Raw genomic sequence first — 22,296 nt, forward strand, 5'->3', positions numbered from 1 at the left:
GTTGAATTGCCAAGAACATTCTTTTTGACAAAACTGAAGCAAGCCCTAGGTTTCTCCAAAACTCTGCATCTTTAAATCGACTTGTTAAAATATGCCAATGTCTTGGGGGGCATGCTCCTGCCCAAGCTTTTGCCAAAGTAAACAAAATGCTTTGTACTGCACCACTGCTCACGCACTATAATGTCAGTAAACATAGTAATGAGTGGATCTGCAAGCAGCTATTGATTAATTGCTGTGCTACTCCAGTGAGATGAACAAGTGTTATGTCCTACAACATTTTGCTGCAGAATGTTAAAACACTGAGTGAAAGTATTCGTACATCAAAAAAAAAAAAAGTCATGTAAGCGTGTGGGCATGTGAAAAGTTCTCCAAATATTTATTAGGGAAGGGGAGCTTCCAGTTCCAGAGTTGACCATAAGCCACTAGTGCTAATAATGAATTCATATGATCTTAACAAAGTACCACCTATGTGCCAGAAGCTGTTAATGAGAATGAGAAAGTTTGATGACAAAGTTGCATTTGTCTGCTAAGCAACTAGGTGTTACTAATAAAATGTCTTTTGGCTTTTCCTGGTTAGGGGTTACCACAGTGGAACTCTGGTCCACTAATGATGGCAGTGAATTTTTACGGTGTCGAGTTGCCAGCCTGGTGCCCAACCTTCAAAGAAGGCACACCCACACATGCATGGACCTACCTGCATGTCTTTAAATTTACTCGACTGCGGGGAGGACTTGCAGACACCGCATAGTAGGCGCTTCAGCCGAGAATCAAACCTGAGTACCTCTTGCTGTGTGTTAATGATATGTTTTCCAAAAATCCTATCCAAGACCACTAACTGTTGGAGAAAGAAAATGATGTGTCAGCCTATGAAGACAAGGATTTTAACCGCCAGAGTCTAGAAAAATTCAAACTGACTACTCAAGATCCAGAGTTACAGGCTGATGTTCATCATTTTACCCTGCTGCAGTCATCACACTTGGGTTATCCTGTTGTCAGGCGGTCCCGCAGTCGGCCGGAATTCCAAAGTCTTGGTCCGGCGTTGATTGCTGTCACCTCTTCCCTGACGTCAGTGCGCCAGGGGTATATATAATGCAACCAACGCCATTTTCTTCAGTCTTTCTTGCCGCACGGTGCCCGAAGGAGAAGCAGTTCGCAAGTGCCGGTCGGCCGACTCCTGAGATTTTCGAATTCGAATTTCAGACCGAAGTCTTCTATAAAGCTAAGTACCCCGTTGGGGAAACTTTTCTTGCCTCAGACCGATGTCAGAAAAAGTTAACAATTGTATTTCTTGTGGGAAGCAAATACCTCATAAGGATTTTCATTCTTATTGCATACCTTGCCTAGGCCCTGACCACAACGTCACTTCTTGTCAGTTTTGTGCTAGGTTTAATAAGCATACTATTAAAAGACGCTTTGATTTCGCACGACACTACTTCGTTAGGAAATTTAACTACACCATGCCGTCAGAGCAACCGACTACCGGCGTGCACAAAAAACGCAGGGATAAAGACAGACAGCCCAGGCCTAAGCCAGATTCCGAGGCCTCGGCCGATCCGGTCTACGGTCCTCAGTGAGGCTCCGACGCAGCCCCTGTCTACCGCAGATCTGGAACCCGAGACCGGTACGGAAATTTTAACGGAATGTACCAGGCCGACGCAGCCTTTTACTTCAGGCCCTTCCGACGACTTTGCTACTAAAGACACCGGTACTACAGAAACGCCATCGGTTTCTGAAGGCGTTTTCAGACCGACGACTCTCACCATTAAAATGTTTTCTAAGTCGAAGACTCCTTCTAAATTTAAAAGGACTGCACTTCAATCTCCTGTTCAAGGCCCCATGCCTAAGAAACAGATGCTCAAAATGGCTGAAGATTTGATTTCTTTAATCAGGGGTTCCCAGCCCCCTCCTGACAAAAGGCCTAGACAAGAGGAAGATTATGCATCCTCTGAGCAAATGTCCATTTCTTCAGACTCCTCGGAGGACCAAGACTACTCCTTCTCTCCTTATGAAGATTCTGATGCTGAGGACTCTATTCCCTCAGCTTCTCCTCCTGAAGACTACTCCTTTGGGGAAACTTTACACACTATGAGGGAACATTTTCACTGGGAAGGTCAGGACTACTCTGATTCAAAGAAAAGGCTCAGAGAGTTTCTTTTACTCCCCCAACACAGACCACTTGCCATCCCACCAGTTTTGGACATTGTGGATGATGTCTATTTAGAATCCAGTTTCAACCCAGACTCTCTACCTCCTGCTCCGGCTAAGCCTGACAGATACTATAGAGTGCCTGATTCCCACAAATTTCTTTACAAAAGCCCTGTAGCTGACCCAGAGACTATCTCACAGGGTCCCAAGGGGGCTAAGGCTTCTATGGCTAAAAACCCAGTACCTTCTGAGAGGGATTCCAGAGCACTAGACAGGTGGGGGAAAAAGGTTTACACCTCAGCCACTCTAGCTATGAGGGCACTGAATTGTCAATTTCACATGCTTAAGTATCAGCAATTTCTAATCTCTCAGTTAAAGCAAAGAATAACCTCTCTCCCTCAACAATCTGTATTGAAAGAAGTACAGGATCTGTTGCACGCCACTGAGCAGGTGGGCAAACATACCTTACAATGTGGGTTTGATTCTTTGGAGGCCTCCTGCAGAGCAGCTGTCACTGTGTCTGTTATACGTAGGCATGCCTGGTTAAAGGAACAAACTCTGCCTGATCATGTTAAAGCAAAACTACTAGATGCTCCCTTACAGCAAGATGTTCTTTTTGGAGTTAAAGCAGAAGTTTTGAAGAAAATGGAAGATAAGGCAAAATCTATGCAGACAGTCAAAGATTTCCTACAAGTACAACCCCCTCGCTTCAGCAGAAACTGGCCAACAAAAAATTGGTCCTTTCCAGCCACTGACAGACCACAGAGGGGTAAATACAGACGCCCAAGAGGCAGAGGACAACCACAAGCCCAGTATAAACCTCGCCAATGGGGCTCTACAACACAGAAGGGAGGAGAAGACAGGTCTCAAACCACCAGAAGGCAAACTCAATGACTTGCACCTCATCTGGCCAAGCAATACTCTCTTGGCAGCCCCCTTGGGGGGAAAACTCGCACTTTTTGCAGACAACTGGCACATTGTCACAAAGGACAAATGGGTCCTAGACATAATTTTACGAGGATACAGATTCCACTTTCACACCTTGCCAATGAAAAGAGGAATGCCAAACCTGCCCACAAAATCAATGGGCAGAGGCACAAAAGCAAATTACAGCTCTCATGGACATGAGAGCCATTCAACTGGTACCTACTCGAGAGCAAGGCCAAGGATTTTATTCAAGACTCTTTCTAGTGCCCAGAAAGGACAATGCCTGGAGACCAATTCTGGACCTTTCAATTCTAAACACTTACTTACAAGTACCCAAATTCAAGATGCTAACACTACAGCAGCTACTTCCCATGTTGGGCAAGGAAGCATGGTTAGTAACGTTGGACCTCAAGGAGGCATACCTGCATGTCCCTATCAGACAAAGTTGCAGAAGATACCTCCATTTCATTGCAGGTTCAACCCATTACCAATTCTCTGCACTGCCCTTTGGCTTATCTACTGCGCCCAGAGTTTTCACAAAATGCCTGGCACCAGTAATTGCATACTGCAGACAAAGAGGAGTTCAAATATATCCATACCTGGACAACTGCCTCATCCAAGCAGAAAGCAAAGACATTCTCTTACATCATCTGGCATTTGTAAAGCATTTACTAAACTGCCTGGGGTACACAGTAAACGAAAAGAAGTCAAAACTAGTACCCTCACAAAAAATGACATTCCTGGGTGCCAGCTTGAATACAATGGCCCAGAAGGCTTATCTTACGCCAGACAAGCAACTACAACTGACTCAATATTTCAAGGCAATGGCAACAAAGACCCAATTAACTGCAAGAAAAATTCTGCAGGCTTTGGCTTCATGGCATCATGCATACTAATAATACCATTTGCAAAGCTGCATATGAGGAAATTACAGTGGTACCTAAGAAGCGTATGGTCTCAACACAGCCACAGCTTGGACACAATGATATCTCTCATTCCCTGCCTACAACAGGAATTTCTATGGTGGTCACAGGCATGTCGCCTCAACAAGGGTCAGCCTTTCACCTTGCCCCCAGCCAGGCAAACTGTCACAACAGATGCTTCAGATTACGCCTGGGGGGGCACACATGGCAGGACAATGCATTCAAGGCCTATGGACTGCAGAGCAAAGAAATCTGCACATAAATCAAAAAGAGATGCTAGCTGTACAGAAAGCTCTAACAGCCTTCAAGGATCTATTACATCCAGGACAACTTGCAATAAAGATGGACAACACCACAGTAATGTGGTACATAAACAAACAAGGGGGTACACATTCTTACCCTCTATGCAGGCAAGCAATGACCTTATGGAACACAGCTCTGGCCTACCAAGTCCAGTTACAAGCTCAGTTCCTGCCAGGACAGAAGAACACATTGGCAGACGACCTCAGCAGAAACATCAAGGATCCACAGGAGTGGAAACTAGATCCACAAATATTTGCAATGATAACTCAAAAATGGGACCTTCCAGACATAGACCTGTTTGCCAGTCCTCAAAACTATCAACTGACAAAATTTTGTACAAGGACATTTCACCACCAGGCTTGGAAAGTGGACGCTCTCTCTTTCAGTTGGAAAAACCTGACAGTATATGCCCTCCCTCCATTGCCTCTCCTCACAAAGGTTCTTCTGAAAGTCAAAAAGGAGAGACCACGACTGATTCTCATAGCCCCAGACTGGCCACGCCAGCACTGGTATCCGCTATTGAAAAATATGGCCCATGGCCCACCATGGATATTGCCTCAAATCCCCCATTTGCTCACACAACAAAACAGTCAGATTCTTCACAGCCAGCTCAAAACTTTAAATCTGGCTGCATGGCAAATCATCTAAACATCCAACCAGCACCTCTTTCACAAGCAATTCTGGATGTTATTCTGGAAGCCAGGAGGCCAAGCACCAGGAAGGCTTATTCGAACAAATGGAAAAGGTTTTGTGCCTGGAACCAAGCTAAAGGCCAAGACACAATTCAGCCTCACATGCCTCACATTCTTCAGTATTTAGCTGAGATGTTGCACAAAGGACTTTCCTTTTCCTCAATTAAAATCCATGCTTCGGCTATTTCAGCTCACTACAACACGGATCCACCTTTATTTTCACATCCTCTTCTAAGGCAGTTCCTCAAAGGGGCAAAAAACATTAGACCACCCAGGAGAGCTCCTACACCAACATGGGACCTCAATTTTGTTCTGGAAAAACTAACGCTACCTCCCTTTGAACCAGCTTTCTCTGCAGATTTACAGTTCCTATCATGGAAGACTGCCCTGCTCCTAGCAGTAACTTCAGCTAGAAGAGTCTCAGAGCTACAGGCACTAATGGCAGTGGAACCTTTCCTCATTTTTCATCAAGACAGAGTTTCTCTATGAACTAATCCTTCCTTTATGCCTAAGGTGGTTTCCAGTGTAGCTTTAAATCAAACCATCCACTTACCCACCTTCTTCCCCAATCCACAGAACAAATGTGAGAGACTCCTGCATTCCTTGGACATTCACAGGCAGCTTCGTTACTATTTGGACAAAACTAAGGCTTTCAGAAAAACTGACCAACTCTTTGTATCCTATGCTACAGCTTCTCAAGGGAAGGCTATATCAAAGCAAACCATTTCTAAATGGATAAGTCATTGCATACGTTTCTGCTATACCCATCATGGGAAACCAGTTCCTGCTACCATTAGATCCCACTCTACCAGGGCAACAGCTACCTCTACAGCCTTTCTCAGGGGGGTTCCAACCAAGGAAATTCTAGAAGCTGCAACTTGGAGTTCAGTACACACCTTTACCAAACGCTATCACTTACCTCTTTACTCAAAGTCCAGGGCGGGCTTCGCCACTGCAGTTCTGCAGGGCCTTATAGCCACCACTAACCCTCTATGATACCTCCCCCCTACCTTAGCTTTGGGATTCTACCCAAGTGTGATGACTGCAGCAGGGTAACACGATGAACATAGTACAGTTTTGTACCTATCATAAATGTAGATGTTGGAGTGTTCACCCTGCTGCAGTCCAGGTTACCCCCCTCCATCCCCTCTGATCTACTGGCTAAATCTCTTCTGCGCCTTACTGATGTATTTGCTTATAGCTGAAGGGATTTTGTGTTTGTGCTGTGGTTACTCCTTTTGGTACTAATTTCTGACCACCTGTTTGGGGGCACCTGACATCTGGGGCAAGAAAAACTGAAGAAAACGGTGTTGGTTGCATTATATATACCCCTGGCGCACTGACATCAGGGAAGAGGTGACAGCAACCGACGCCGGACCAAGACTTTGGAATTCCGGCCGACTGCGGGACCGCATGACGACAGGATAACTCAAGTGTGATGACTGCAGCAGGGTGAACACTCGAACATCTACATTTATGGTAGGTACAAAACTGTACTTTATCCAGTGTTTGTGTGTGTGTAATGGATGGCCAAATGACTGTACTTACTCATAAATATTTTTGAAGTTGGAGCACAACTGTCTGAGCATGATGGTTTACCACTAAATCAAGGCGGACTCAGTTTCCCTAAATCAATGAACTAAAGTCCTGTGTCACATACATGAAGGTCATCAGGAATTCACTAAATTCCAAGAAAAGACAAAAAATGCATGTTTGGCAGTCGCATATTAACCAAGACAGTGCCACTCTAGTATTGTACATAAACCATTGCAAAGACCTGAATCATTAATGCCAGTGTCATTACCTTCACAAAAGATAATTGCTGACTTGCATCAGTTCAGCAGGAAAAACTACTTTATTATTAATATTTACATGACATTGATATGGCTTGTATTTCAAGTAAATGTAGTAGGTCAGTTCAAAACCATGATGTTCTTCGTGTTTCACTGTTGCAGTCATTACATTTGGGTAATCTGCTGGCAGGTTGCCCTCAGTCGGCCAGAATTCCAAAGTCTTGGGTCCTGCGTCGGTTGCTGTCTCCTCTTCCATGACGTCAGGTTGTCAGGGGTATAAAACATGCAGCCGATGCCATTTTCTTTAGTCTTTCTTGCCGCGTGGTGCCCGAAGCAGAAGCATTTCGCAAGTGCCAGTCGGCCAACTCCTGAAATATTCAAGTTTGAGTTTCAGAACCGAAGTCTTCACTAAAACTAAGTACCCCGTTGGGGAAACTTTTTTCTTGCTCCATACCGATGTCAGAAAAAGTTAATAATTGTATTACTTGTGGGAAGCAAATACCTCATAAGGATTTCCATTTATACTGTATTCCTTGCTTAGGCCCTGATCACAACGTGCCTGGCTGTCTGTTTTGTGCTAGATTTAACCAACGCACATTTTTGCCTCAAAATATTTTGGAAACAGATTTAACTACCCAGAAATGTCGTCGGATAACAATCCGACTTCCGGAGTACATAAAAACGCAAAGAAAAGGACAAAGACAGTTTATGTCCAAAACCGACTACGAAGCTTCTCCTAAGCCAGTCGCCGGTACTCAGTGAGGCGCTTTAGCAGCCCCTGGTACCCGCTACTTTCGAGTCACAGGCCCCTACCGACACCCATGTGGAGTCCGGCATGCCATGAGATATTCAAAGTATTGGACCCATGGATGTATCTCCCTTGGATGGGTCCAGAGCCGCTGAGCAGGCACCTGTTTCTGAGGGTGTATTCAGGCCTCAACATTTGTATATCAAACCTACGACAGCTGCAAAACCAAAGACAAAAGCAACTTCTAAAAGTAAAAAACCGATGCATGAGCCACGTGCACAAGCCTCTATGCCTAAAAAAACAGATGATCAAAATGGCTGAAGACTTCATTACCTTGATCAGGGGTTCCCATCCCCCTCCAGATAAGAGGCCTAGGTAAGACACTGATTATGATTCTACAGATCAGGTTTCTATTTCTTCTGATTCCTCTTCTGATCAGGAATTATCTATACCTCCCTATGAGGATTCTGATGCAGAGGAGTCTATACCATCTGCATCACATCCTGAGGATTATTCATTTGGAGAAACCTTGCGTACTTTGAGGGAGCATTTTCACTGGGAGAGCCAAGATTTCTCAGAATCAAAAAAGAGGCTCAGGGATTTCCTTCTTCTCCCACAGCTAGGCCTTTAGCCATACCCTCTGTTTTAGACATTGTGGATGATGTGCTTTTCGGAGTCAAGTTTGACCCCTGACTCCATACCTCCGGCTCCCAGCAAGCCTGACAGATATTACAGGGTCCCTGACTCACATACATTTTTATTTAGAAACCCTGCTGCTGATCCTGAAACTATTTCACAGGGTTCAAAGGGAGTTAAGGCCTCCACAGCAAAAAAATCCTACCCCCTTTGACAGAGATTCAATGGCACTAGACAGAAGGGGAAAAAATGTTTATACATCTGCAACCTTGGCAATTAGGGCCTTAAACTGTCAATTTCATATGCTCAAGTATCAACAACATGTTATGGGATTGCTGAAACAGAAAATGATGTTGATTTCTGAATGTGCAGAAAATAAAGAATTGCAGGAATTATTGCATGCAGCTGAACAGGTTGGAAAGCATACTTTTCAATGTGGTTTTGATTCCCTAGAGGTCTCCTGCAGGGTCGCAGTTACTGGATCTGTGATTAGGAGGCATGCCTGGCTAAAGGAACAACATTTGCCTGATCATGTTAAAGCTAAATTGCTAGATGCACCTTTACAGCATGATGCTTTGTTTGGTATTAAGGCAGAAGAGGTTTTAAAGAAAATGGAAGACAAAGCTAAGTCTATGCAAACTGTAATAGACTTCTTACAAGTGCAGCCATCAAGATTCAGTAGACACTGGCCTTTCCTGTGTCAGACAGAGCTCAAAGGGGCAAATCCAGACGCTCTAAGGGTTCCAGATACCAGGCACAGGATTCATACAGGTCAAAGCAATGGGGCGCTTCTCCTTCCAAATCTGGAGGAGATAAAGCGCAAACCTACAGAAAACAGTCCCAGTGACTTCCCTCTGCCTACACCAAGCACTTATCTTTTGGCAGCACCCTTAGGGGGAAAATTAGCACTTTATGCTCAAAATTGGCAGTTAATAACCCAGGGCAAGTGGGTGCTAAACATAGTATCACAGGGATACAAATTCCATTTCCATACTCTGCCAATGGCAAATGGTTGGCCAGATTTGCCAAAAAATCAATGGGCAGAGGCACAGAAACAGGTTACATCCCTCATGGATATGGGAGCCATTCAGCCAGTACCAGAACAGGAAAAAGGACAAGGTTTTTACTCGAGACTGTTCTTGGTACCCAGAAAGGACAAGGCCAGGTGGCCAATACTGGATTTATCGATTCTGAACACATACCTGGACATTCCAAAATTCAAAATGCTGACACTGTAGCAGCTTCTGCCCATGCTGGGTAAGAATGCTTGGTTGGTGATATTAGACCTAAAAGAGGCATACCTGCATGTCCCAATAAGACAATCGTGCAGAAGATACCTCAGATTCAAGGCTGGCTTAATACATTACCAATTCTCTGCACTGCCCTTTGGCTTATCTACTGTTCCCAGGGTCTTTACAAAGTGCCTGGCACCAGTAATTGCATTTTGCAGACAAAGAAGTATACAGATATATCCTTACTTGGACGACTGTCTCATTCAAGCAGAGAACAAGGACATTCCTCAACACCTGGCATTTGTGAAAAGGCGTCTAACATGCCTAGGGTACACAATAAATGAAAAGAAATCACAACTGGTACCCTCTCAAAAGATAACATTCCTGGGTGCAAGCTTGAATACAACTGCCCAGATGGCTTACCTCATGCCAGACAAGCAAAGGCAACTGATTACTTACTTCAAACTGATGGCAACAAAAACCCAGTTATCTGCAAGACAAATTCTACAGGCTTTGGGCTTCATGGCATCCTTCATCCTACTGATTCCATATGCAAGACTGCATAGGAGGAAACTTCAGTGGTACCTAAAACGTTTATGGAGTTAATATTGTCACCGTCTGGAAACAATGATTCCTCTCATTCCCTGCCTACAACAGGAGTTTCTATGGCGGGCAAAGGCATGTCACCAAAACATGGGACAGGCCTTCACTCTACCCCCTGCCAGCCAAACCTTAACAACAGACGTATCAGATTATGCCTGGGGGTCCACATGGCAGGAAGATGCATTCAGGGCATATGAACCCCAAAACAAATGCATCTACATATCAACCAGAAAGAGATGCCAGCTGTTCAAAATGCCCCAACAGCCTTCAAGGACTTACTTCATCTAGGACAACTGCTGATAAAGACGGACAACACCACGGTCATGTGGTATATAAACAAGCAGGGGGGCACACACTCATACCCCCTTTGCAGATTAGCCATGGCACTGTGGGACACAGCTTTGACTTATCAAATACATCTTCAAGCTCAGTTCCTGCCAGGAAAGCAAAATACTCTGGCGGACGATTTAAGCAGAAACCTTATGGATCCTCACGAGTGGAAACTAGATAAGTCTTCAGCATGATAAAGAAATGGGGGAGCCCAGACATGCATCTATTTGCCTCTCCTCAAAATTATCAATTGAAAAGATTCTGCACAAGAACTTATCACAGGCAAGCATGGAAAGTGGACGCCCTATCCTTCAGTTGGAAAAACCTATCAGTTTACGCCTTTCCTCTTCTGCCACTTCTTCCCAAGGTGGTTCTAAAGTCAGACGAGAAACTGAAGATGATACTAATTGCCCCAGACTGGCCCTGCCAATACTGGTACCCAATCCTAAGGAACTTGTCTCAATACCCAGCTTGGACCTTATCTCAAAGACCTCAACTACTGTCCCAGCAAAACAATCAGATCCTGCACAATCAACTCCAGACACTAAACCTGGCAGCATGGCTGATCATGTAGTTATACAAAAAACACCTCTCAGTAAAGCTGTGATGGATGTCATTTTGGAAGCCAGAAGGCCTAGTACTAGAAAATCTTATGCTGATAAATGGAAGAGATTTTGTGCTTGGAATCAAGCACAAGGAAATGATACAGCAGAACCAAATATTCCTCGGATATTCAAATACTTGACTGAGATGCTTGACAAAGGCCTATCTTTCTCATCAATTAAAATCCATGTGTCTGCCATTTCGGCTCATTACAGTACAGAGCCACCAATCTTTTCTCATCCTTTACTAAAGCAGTATCTTAGAGGAGCCAAAAATTTAAGGCCTCCTAGAAGATGACCAATACCTGCATGGGACCTCAATTATGTGTTGGAAAAGCTCACCCTGCCTCCATTTGAACCAGCTGCTACCACTGATATAAAGTTCTTATCATGGAAAACAGCTCTGCTACTAGCAATTACTTCAGCAAGAACAGTTTCAGAACTACAGGCCCTCGTGGCTGTGGAGCCTTTTATCATATTTTACCCAGACAGGGTGTTTCTGAGGACAAATGCTACATTTATGCCTAAGTTAGTTTCCAGTGTGGCTCCTAAGCAAACTATTCATCTGCCAACCTTTTATCCAAATCCACAGAATAAGGGGGAGAGAATTCTGCATTCCTTGGACGTACACAGACAGCTAAGATTCTACTTGAGCAGGACTAAAGCTCTAAGAAAAACTGAGCAATTACTAGTGACATATGCTGCAGGATCAGAAGGAAAGTGTATTTCAAAGCAGACTATTTCAAAGTGGATAAGCCACTGCATTAGTTTCTGCTACTTACACCATGGTAAACCCGTGCCCAAGGGCATTAGGTCTCATTCCACCAGAGCTGCAGCTACTTCAGCAGCCTTTCTCAGAGGAGTACCAACCAAAGACATTCTAGAGGCTGCTACTTGGAGTTCTGTTCTCACCTTTACAAAGCATTATCATTTGCCTCTCTACTCTAGGTCCAGGGCAGGCTTTGCCACTGCAGTTCTGCAGGGCCTTATAGACGCACCTAATGCTGTTTAGCTCCAACCTCCCAACTATATCTTTGGGATTCTACCCAAATGTAATGACTGCAACAGTGAAACATGAAGAACATAGTATAGTTGTGTACACTTACCATAAATGTTGATGTTCGAGTGTATTCACTGTTGCAGTCCAGGTTACCCTCCCGCCATCCCCCTTTCATTCTGGAGTTTATCTTTCTTTCTGTATCTTCTACAACCTATGTGGTGTATTTGCTTGTAGATGAAGGTAAAGTTTATATTGATGCATGTATATATACATATATATTTTTGCTACCTTTTTGGGGGCACCTGACATCTGGGGCAAAAAAAACTAAAGAAAATGGCGTCGGCTGCATGTTTTATACCCCTGGCGACCTGACGTCATGGAAGAGGAGACAGCAACCGACGCATGACCCAAGACTTTGGAATTCAGGCTGACTGAGGGCAACCTGCCAGCAGATTACCCAAATGTAATGACTGCAACAGTGAATACACTTGAACATCTACATTTATGGTAAGTGTACACAACTGTACTTTCTTGTGATATGTTACCTGTAAAAATGTTAGACAATATAATGCAGTTTGTGCAGTGAATTCCACTACTGTTCTGCACATATTACATCTAGTCTACATTATCCACAGTCACTAGAGAAAGCAGTTCAAACAAGTAAAAACATTGAAGCAACCAGATCTGCATAATGTTTTGGTATGTTAAGCTGTTCCACACACTGCCAATGGAATTAGTCCTTCACAGCTTATCCTTAGAAGATGTACACCTGATATGCAGTATTTTTCAAAGTTTAAACCACGAGTAATGACCATAAAGACAAAGCTTCACGTAAGAGGTTTTATGACTGATGATCTTTTGCAAGACCACTACCTATCCTATGACTTAGACAAGCCACCCATTAAATTAGTGGGGAGAAAACATAGGACACTGCAGGTGCAATGGTGCAAACATATACAGGACCATGCTTTTACATGGTACAGACTGTTACTGGAACTATGTAATTTGATGTAACAGTCACATCCTAGCAATTCCTGATGAATGTCAACCTGAATGCAGTGTTCAGACATTTGGTTGAGTCAAACTTTGCCAAGAGTTACCAGATAGATCAGAGGCTGGCAAATCTGCACCAGTGCCCATTAACGTCCACCATTTTTTCAGATACTTGGTTAAGATCAGGCTCAGTTGTTCGTGATGACAGAGTACTTTCCAATCTTACAATCCAATGTTACTGAATGCTCTAATTCTGTTTTGTCTAGTGACTGTAAAAGTTCTGATGTATGTTTTAATAACGTCTTAAAGTTTTCTTCTTACATTCCCCAAGTAATTCTAGCCAAAGTTCCAGTAATCTGAGTGACCAGGAGTTGCCAAGCGTGAGTGCTTCATTGCTATCAGATGTGACTGTTGTCTCTGAGATATAGAAGCACTGTAACTATTCCATATGTTGCTTTGTTTATGCTTAATGTTTTCCTGTTTCTCAGGCTTAGTCTAAAGTGTCAGTTGTGTAAGGCTGTGCCTGTGCATCTCTGAATCAATAGAACAAAAAAAAAAGGAATTATTTTTTTATAAAGGAGGATATGGGAGAGGTCATTAAAAATGAAAGTTGTTTAGGTGCATTTATGTATTGAGTACAAGTTCATAGTGGTGGTGCCATTTTAATACAAATGCATAACATTTCCATTTTAAGACAGTCCTATACCATAATGCATTGTGAGCAGTTGGATGTGAGATGCTGAAGTGTTAATAAATTTTATGCTGAGTTCACATGTTTAACAAAGTTATCTGTTCTTTGAAACTTGTGCTGAATTGTAAAATCCAAAATCAGCCCTTGGAAAATATGGCTGCTGAACTACACAAAATAATGAAATTTGAGATTAGCGCTTTCATTCCTTTAATCACTAGAACTTCATCAGAAATAAATCAAACAATCAGTAATACAGTTTAAATATTTTTCAGGAAGTGACATAAATTTCATCACTACAATAATTAATTAATTCAGTAAACCTTAAACAAGACATGAATTAGCACAGCGAACTTTGTGCTAAATTGTAATTTATTCGAGATAGTACTAGAAACAGCATGTTTATTGCACCACCACCTGACAGTAACCAAAAATGGCATCTTTATTGGACGGCTGTACAGAAGCAGTTCAGGTATTATGCATACAGAACAAATACCATGAGAAAAGATGAAGTATGTTTCCTTTGTCAAGGGATACAGAAGTGTAGAAGTTAATGAATAATGCCTTTCAAATTGGCTTTCAAAATTCATTGTTTCCTACTATGAGAAATATGGCAAGACCCTAACCTTACCAAAATCCCATTTTATTAGCACTGTCTCTTGTATAGTCTTCCTTCTGTTGCACCTTCTTGGATGACATTTGTGCATCTGGCACTTGGTCATCCATTAACACCTTTGCAAAGCCCTGTACGCTGGGTACAACTTCTAGGTTAAGCTCTTTCTTTGGGGCCATGGGTATCAAGGGAGTATTCCATCAGGACAGCCACCCGGAAGGAAGGTGATGGAGACAAGACTCTGTCTGGTCTATTCCTATAGTCACAGCTGTGCAGTATCAGTTATGAAAGTCATGGATGCTCACCATTACAATACATCTCTGATTAGAGCTGTGGGTACATTAAAATCTGCTTTAGCATTATACTAGGTGGGGTTGTGGGGAAGGTTATAGAACCTGGGAAAGTTTTATGTGCCATGTAATCCTAATGGCTGGTTTCAGCAGCCTTAATTGCTCTTGCAACCAGAGCACATCTGTCAATATAGTAAGTAAGCACAACTTGTTTTCCCTGAAGATGCTGTTAGGAAAGAGAATGGATATCCAGGCCAAATCCCTTAAAATGTGTCAGCATTAAAAGTACACAGCAAATGCAGTAAGGAGCAGATAACTAGCCAGTGTTGCATGGATGTGATTATGTGCCCCTGTTAATGGTGTAATACAATAGGAACGTGTCCTACTGAGGGACGAAGGCATTCTTTTCTGAGATGCATTTATCAAGACCCTTGTACTACAAAACTGAGTTAACCAAGAGGGATTAACAAGAGATGGAGATAAATTCATGTGAACTTAAGTGTGGCAGACTTGGTTTAGCTGCACAGAAAATTTAGGTAACTGGTGGCATGATTTACTGTCTTTGCTGTATGGACTTATTTATAGTTCTGTAATCTTTTTGGAGACGGTAAGTTACTGATAAATTTTTATCACTATTTCGGTTCTAGTATTTACTGACCTGCTGTTTTGTGAAACAAAAAAGTTCCTGTTTCTAGCAATCATTGTTTTTCACTCTCTCTCTCCATCTCTGTTTTTATTTTATTTATTCTTTGAGACTTTTCCTCAGTTCCAGATTCTCTTATCTAATGCAGCAGAAGTTTAACTTGGGCTTGCTTGTTTGTTTTTGAGTAAATATTTAATAACTTTGCGCTGACACACTAACACCTACTCTGTTTGTCTTTCTTCCTCTCCTCAGTGGATTTTGACCTGAAAGTGTTGCAATGGTCTGAAACTGAAATGTTGAAGCTGCATCTGTGGGACATAGCAGGTAAGTGTTAGTCTGCAGGCTTTTTTCTCAAAAGATTGTCTTTGCAGGTCCATTATTGGTAATGCATGCATTTAGGGTTGCCACCTTTTTAGATTCCCAAAGTGGGACATTCCTTTCTTTACCCAGTGCAAAGGACTGAATTTCACTTTGCTGTTAGAATAAAAACTCACTTTTAGACATAAGTGTTTCAGAAATTAACTGTTTTAGCCAGCTATTACTGAAAAAGTTAGGGAGTGTGTTTTTCTCCTAAATCTCAGGTCTTATAGCATTTTTGCAATTATTTTCTGCAGGATGCAACTGCCCAATTAGGGACAATATTGCTTAAAAAAGGCAAGTTGTAATTGTACATGGATTGTAAGTGAAGAAATAGACCTCATACTTTATTTGTAGCTCTAGCAGAGAGTTTTCCCAACATTATAACTTGACTTAAATTTGCATATTACCTCTGAGTATGTATTGTCCATCTTATAACCTTTTCAGCCACTCCCTATGGCACAAGGGGAATTTAATATATATTGACAGTTTTGAGCAGTCATGGTTTCATTCTGCATAGAATGTGTTTCAAATTATATACAGTCAAATTATATATAGTCAAAGCTAAACTACAACTATTGTACAAGTAGTAGAGCACTTTTATTCTGGAGTATACAGAAAGGGTGCATTATTTCTTCCTGCTTAAAGTCTTTTAAGTTTCACTGTTCATTGCAGGCATTTTTGCCTGGTATCAAGGACCAGCTTCCACTGAAGAAAGACATGACACAACTGTGTCTTGGTGGGGTTACTGTATTGTATAGTTCCAGCAGCAGATAGAGAAATCCCTGAGTAACAAAACAGGCTGAACATAAGGAGTGGCCCTGTTCAATTGAACAGCAGTTGGACTATGAGATCCTACTAACAACCAGCAGTTAGTCTATGAGATCCTACTAACAACCAGCAGAATGCAAGAGAACATAATACCGGATTTGTGGAAACAAATCCATTACCTGATGGCCAAGCTTGGCTAGGGTTGCCACCTTTTAACAAGGCCAAAGTGGGACATGGGGGTGTAGCCAATAGGAAAGGGGGGGTGGCCAATAGGACACTGGCCACACCCCCACCACGACATCACCAGAGGTGTTAAAGGAGATGCAGTATTACAGTTATGGATTCAACATGGTGACATTACAGCATACTGAAAACTCAAACCATTTAAATGAAGTGAAGCATTACTGCAAAAAAACACATTAGTTGTGAGTGTAAACAAGTAGTTGCTTTCAGTATAATCAAACCACTGTTCCAGGTACTTCACTGCTGTCTCCAAGAACACAATGAAGTCTCTTTTCAGTTTGTTAGCAGAAGTGCTGTCTAATGTGCTCATAAGTGCCCTAAGTTTCCCTCCAAAGAAAGCACCTTCAGCTCTTGCCTGCAGTTTTTGCTTCAGAGAAACCATTACACAAAAAATTTCCATGGCAGTAAGTGCTGATTTTTCTAATGTACTTATATGTTCATTAAAATCAGCAAGAACAGCACAGAGAAAGTGCAAATAGTACTGGGGCAGCATAGGCAATGCATTCTCACCATGCTCATTAGCTGAAACTTATTGCCATATCTGCCGGGGAGTCTCCTCTTCTCCCTGGGAGAGGAAATAGGACTGGAGCACTGGGAGATTTTTCTCTACTCTTTCAATGGCTGGGAGTAGTGACAGCCACCTTGTTGGCACATGTCTTAACAGACTCTCAAATTCCATGCCACAAAACTCAAAGAAGTCTTTAAAGTCTCTGGTCCTTGTGGCAGAACCAGAGAAGTGGCTGAAAAGTTTAACTGCAAATACTTCCACATCGTACGATAGTTGTGCTGCTGCTTTTTTGGCTGCATTGTGAATGATGTGGGCAACACAGTTAGCCTTCTGGAGTGATGGGCACCTTTCTTTTAATCTGATATACACACCAGATTTCTTCCCATAGTTCACACTGGCATTATCAGCCCCATAAGCTGAAATGGTGTTCCAGGGCAAGGAGTGCCTTTCCATAATGTTGGAAATTTGCTGTGAAATAGCCTGTACAGATTCATCAGGGTCTTCATAGAAGTCCAAAAGGCCATTCACCACCCCTTCTTCTTTAGAAAAATACCTCACAACAAGTGGAAATTATTTTATGTTCTCCTTGTTGGAAGCATCTGATGAAATTTCAAATGAAGTGCCTGGTTTTTGAAGGTCATGCAGGAGGCATTCCAATGAGTGCGGTCCCAAAACATTTTCGACTATGGCTTCAGCGTTGGTTCTTCCACAAGATAGTTTCTTTGCAGTGTCTGAGTCACTGTACAACTGGCTGGCCAACTTTACTGCACAGTCCAAGCTGTTATAGGAAATATTGTGCTTAACAGCATGGAACACCTCAGAGGCTTCTGCTGCAATGATCCTAAGTTCTGGTCCCTCAGGGTTTGCATTCCTTGCCCACTTTGTCAGGTGAGTGGATTTAGCTTGAAGAATAGCAGTCTTATGTTGTTCAGTTACCTCATGTCGTGCGACATCGTTTCTTCCACCGTGGGTCACTAGAAATTCTCTCTTGCAGTACCTGCAGAATGCTTTGACATCACTGCATCTCTCGATCCAGTCAAATTCTGTTTTACAAACATCCTGCCACTTGCACATTCTCTTACTGCTGGTTGACTGTGATAAATCTGCTGCTCTCTTCATGCTTGAATCTGTACTTAAGTGATATGCAGCATATTTACCAAAACTGTGTTAGTAGGGTGCAGTAACATATTAGTGCACAGCACAAATGAACTGGCTCAAAAAACATTGGCACACGAAAGAACTGTCTCGAAAAACATTGACACACAAAATAACTGGCTTGAAAAACATTGGCACACAAAAGAACTGGCTCGAATAACATTGGCATGAGAAAGAACTGGCTTGAAAAACATTGGCACGCAAAAGAACTGGCTCGAAAAACATTGGCACGAGAAAGAACTGGCTTGAAAAACATTGGCATGCAAAAGAACTGGCTTGAAAAACATTGGCATGCAAAAGAACTGGCTTGAAAAACATTGGCACTTGAAAGAACTGGCTTGAAAAACATTGGCACTTGAAAGAAGTGGCTTGAAAAACATTGGCACTTGAAAGAACTGGCTTGAAAAACATTGGCATGCGAAAGAACTGGCTTGAAAAACATTGGCATGCAAAAGAACTGGCTTGAGAAAACATTGGAATGCAAACGAACTGGCTTGAAAAAACATTGGCATGCAAAAGAACTGGCTTGAAAAACATTGGCACTTGAAAGAACTGGCTTGAAAAACATTGGCATGCAAAAGAACTGGCTTGAAAAACATTGGCATGCAAAAGAACTGGCTTGAAAAAACATTGGCATGCGAAAAAAATGGCTTGAAAAGAAGTGGCACTCAAAAAAACTGGCTTGAAAAACATTGGCATTTGAAAAAAAACTGGCTTGAAAAACATTGGTACTCAAAAGAACTGGCTCAAAAACATTGGCATGCGAAAGAACTGAGGAATGGAGCAGAAAGGAGTTAACATTACAAACAGTTTGAAAAAGGTCAAATAGCAAATGAGGTAATGTAGGGGGCGATTTGGCCATTGAAAACTAACAGTAACACAGCTCGTAGAAAATGAAATGCATTATTTTTTAACACCGAACATGCCCCCCACCTCACCCCACCCCTCAAGAAAAAAAGTTAACCACATTTTCACTGAACCAAAAAAACACTAAAATGAATGAGAATGCACAGTGGAGACCATAGACCTGATTTAGCTTTTGACTACAGCAGTTAAAAGAAATTTATGGCACTAATTTACACAGCGCAATGATCTATTAATGAACATGCCCAACAGCAGCACTGGTCATAATCGGATTATAATGAAAACAGTACATTGTAAGTTTATTGAAGACATCAATAAAACACAAAATACAAACTTAGCTACTTATAAAAGCAAACTACCCTGTAACAATGACATGGTTTAGCACAATCTCAAATAAACTGCATTAACTTCTGAGCATGCATCCACAAAAAAAAAAAATAGGAACAAAGTCTGTAAACATTTTACCTTTTAAAAGTACTTCTTGCAAGAGAAGTAAAATAAACTACAATGTACAGCAGACTCAATGGACTCCTTTTACCTCAAAACATAGCAATTAAGAGTAATTTACCCAGCACAGCAATGCAATAAACAGGCCCAAGTAAAAGCAGCACACCCATATTCACATTACAAGCAAAGCAGGACATTTTAACCTTATTAAAAATGCATAAAAAATTAAATGCACACAGTTACAGGTATAAATGAGAACAATCTTGAAACAGCTTCGGCATGTTGGCAACATACTAGAATAATAAATGCACTACATTAACTGTTAACATTCCTCCTCAAAAGGTAGACTTGTACCACAAACACATTGACTTGCAAGAACTAACAGGAAAAATTACCCAAACAGTATATCCTAACTTCCTGAAAACAGTATTAAATTGCACACATTTCCACACAAAAAAGTGCAAACTATGCTCGAACATTTTCTATCTGCAAACAGAAAATACCCAGAAAAAGCTACAACAATAGAAATACATCACACTAAATTTATATTTCACTGCCCCCCCCACCAGAAATAAACAAAACCTCTATACACACACAGTTCAGCCTTTTAAAAGTATTGCTTCCAAGTCATACCCCCTAGAACAATAACAATTACATATACATACAGGTTTTATACCTCTAAAAACTACTACTCAAAAATCTCAAAATAATGGCTGCACAGATTTAAATATTGCGTACTGCACCCCCATCTACCTCTAAACATTAAAAACTTAAATAAACCACAATATATTCCCATTTTAAACTACTACTCAAAAATGTCAAAATAACCACTCCACAGATTTTAAATACTGCATACTACATCCCCATCTACCTCTAAACATTAAAAACATAAATAAAGCACAATATTCCCATTTTAAGTAACTAAAACCACAAAATACTATGTTATATACTTACCACTATCACAGTTTTTGCTGGGCTAGCTTGCTTCCTTCCTACTGGAATGGCTAGTTGGATGACTGGCTCTGTCTGCTGAAGTGGCTGGGCTGGCTGGCTAGCCGGCTCCCTTGCAGGCTGGCTAGTAGGCTCCCTTGCAGGCTGGCTAGCAGGCTCCCTTGCAAGCTGGCTTCTTTGCTGGTTGGCTGGCTTCTTTGCTGGCTAGCTAGCTTCTTCTCTGCTGGGATTGAAAATCTCAGACTTTAAGTCCCAATTCCTTCACAGCTGTAGTGCACTAAGACAAAACTGCTCTACAGCTGCAACCTTTATTGGGCTCTTCAAGGTGAATCTCCGCCCTCTCCAATCCCTGCAGCCAATTGCTGCTTGAATTACACCACCCGGACCTAGCCGGGAATCCCTCTAACTGCAGGTCCGAGTTGGTGAGGTAGCCACATTGCCATGGAAAAAATGGAAGTATTTTCGGCTTTTCCACGGCAACGGCAATCCAAGAGCGCTAAAAGTGGAAAAATTGACAGTCCCACTGTCTGCGAATGCAGGAAACTGGATGAGAAGGCTCAATCCGTGAGTGTCCTGGTGACAACGGGACGGGTGGCAAACATAAGCTTGGCCATAAGCCAGGTGTTGTCTAACACTTGGCCAGCCCAGTAGAAAGTTAAGTACATTGCTAAAGTTTTACTAGGGACTGGGTGGGGTGAAAGGAGAGCTGAGTTTGGTAGATTTTTGGTTCCTCTGTCAAGCTTGCAGTGTAGCCTTACAAACAAGGACCAGCTTCCTCTGAAGAGTCAGAGGCCATGGCTGTGTGTGTTTTGAGTGGGATCAGTATAGCTCCAGCAGTGATTGGAGAAAATCCTTGAATGACAAAAATAGGCTGAACTGAACAGAGGGGTTGGCCCATTTCAGTGTATGACATTTAAAGGCAGTGTTTGAGTTTCTACCTACAGAATGCCTAGAAAATATAATACATGACTACTTTGCAATTAAATAGTTTTTACATTTCTAAACACTTGGGGAGTAGAAAATTGTGCACAGCACTATAGTTTTTTGTTGGGGATGGGGGTAGTAAGAGGAGAATCATGGTTTTATAGGTTCATAGGTGTTTACTAGGATAACAATCACAAGGGCCTTTTAAACCTAGCCATGCATTCCAAATCTCTGACAAGCTCTGGTACCCTTGATAGATGTAAGCAGGGGCCTAGGAGATTAAACAGTTACAGGCTGCCTGTGTCCATTAGAGACATTATGTGCCTGCTGCTTCCCCCCCCCCCCGAATTCATTTTCCTTAGTGCTAATCTTATTTCAGTACAGCTTCTGTGGGGTTTTCTTCATTCAGAAGCTGCTGGAAATACTCCTTCCATCTGTCTTTGATGTCCTGTGGACTTCTGAGCAGGAGGTTGCTGGCATACCTTATGAAGGGTGTCTGACTATCTTCTTTATCTTTGTTTTTGCTTTGCAACCTGATATAAATTATTTATGCCACCAACTGAGTCACTTTCCAGAAACTGGTAGAGTGCCTCTGATGCCCTGTTTTGCTATTGCAACTCCTTTCATAGCCAACCAGTTTTCTTTCCTAGCCTGGTCATTTTTTATCTCCCACTTTTTCCTGCACTCTTTTCTTTTGATAACTTCTGGACTTCTGCATTCCACTACCAGCTTTCCTTATGTACTTTATATCTAACTCGGCCACATATCTGTTCTGTAGTCCTCACACATGTGTTTTGATGTGCTGCCCTTCTTTAACTCCACCTATTTCTTCCTCTTCTTGGGGTACTAGAGCCCTGAGTAATTCCTTGAATTATTTCACTTTCTCTCCAGTCAACTTCCAGGTCTTCATCCTGG

The 22,296-nt window shown here is 42.2% G+C and overlaps 1 protein-coding gene across 2 annotated transcripts in view; it reads left to right on the forward strand.

Moving 5' to 3' along the window:
• The window catches only part of RAB29 (RAB29, member RAS oncogene family), a 688,339-nt gene that overhangs the window by 313,070 nt on the left and 352,973 nt on the right, over positions 1–22,296 (forward strand). For both annotated transcript variants that reach the window (XM_044076830.1, XM_044076831.1), the window contains exon 2: positions 15,414–15,485. In XM_044076830.1, the coding sequence (XP_043932765.1) occupies positions 15,414–15,485 (72 nt within the window). The remainder of the gene's footprint in view (positions 1–15,413; positions 15,486–22,296) is intronic.

The sequence above is a fragment of the Protopterus annectens genome, chromosome 7.part0 (genome assembly GCF_019279795.1).
Source record: "Protopterus annectens isolate FY-2018-M chromosome 7.part0, PAN1.0, whole genome shotgun sequence".
NCBI lineage: Eukaryota > Metazoa > Chordata > Ceratodontiformes > Protopteridae > Protopterus > Protopterus annectens.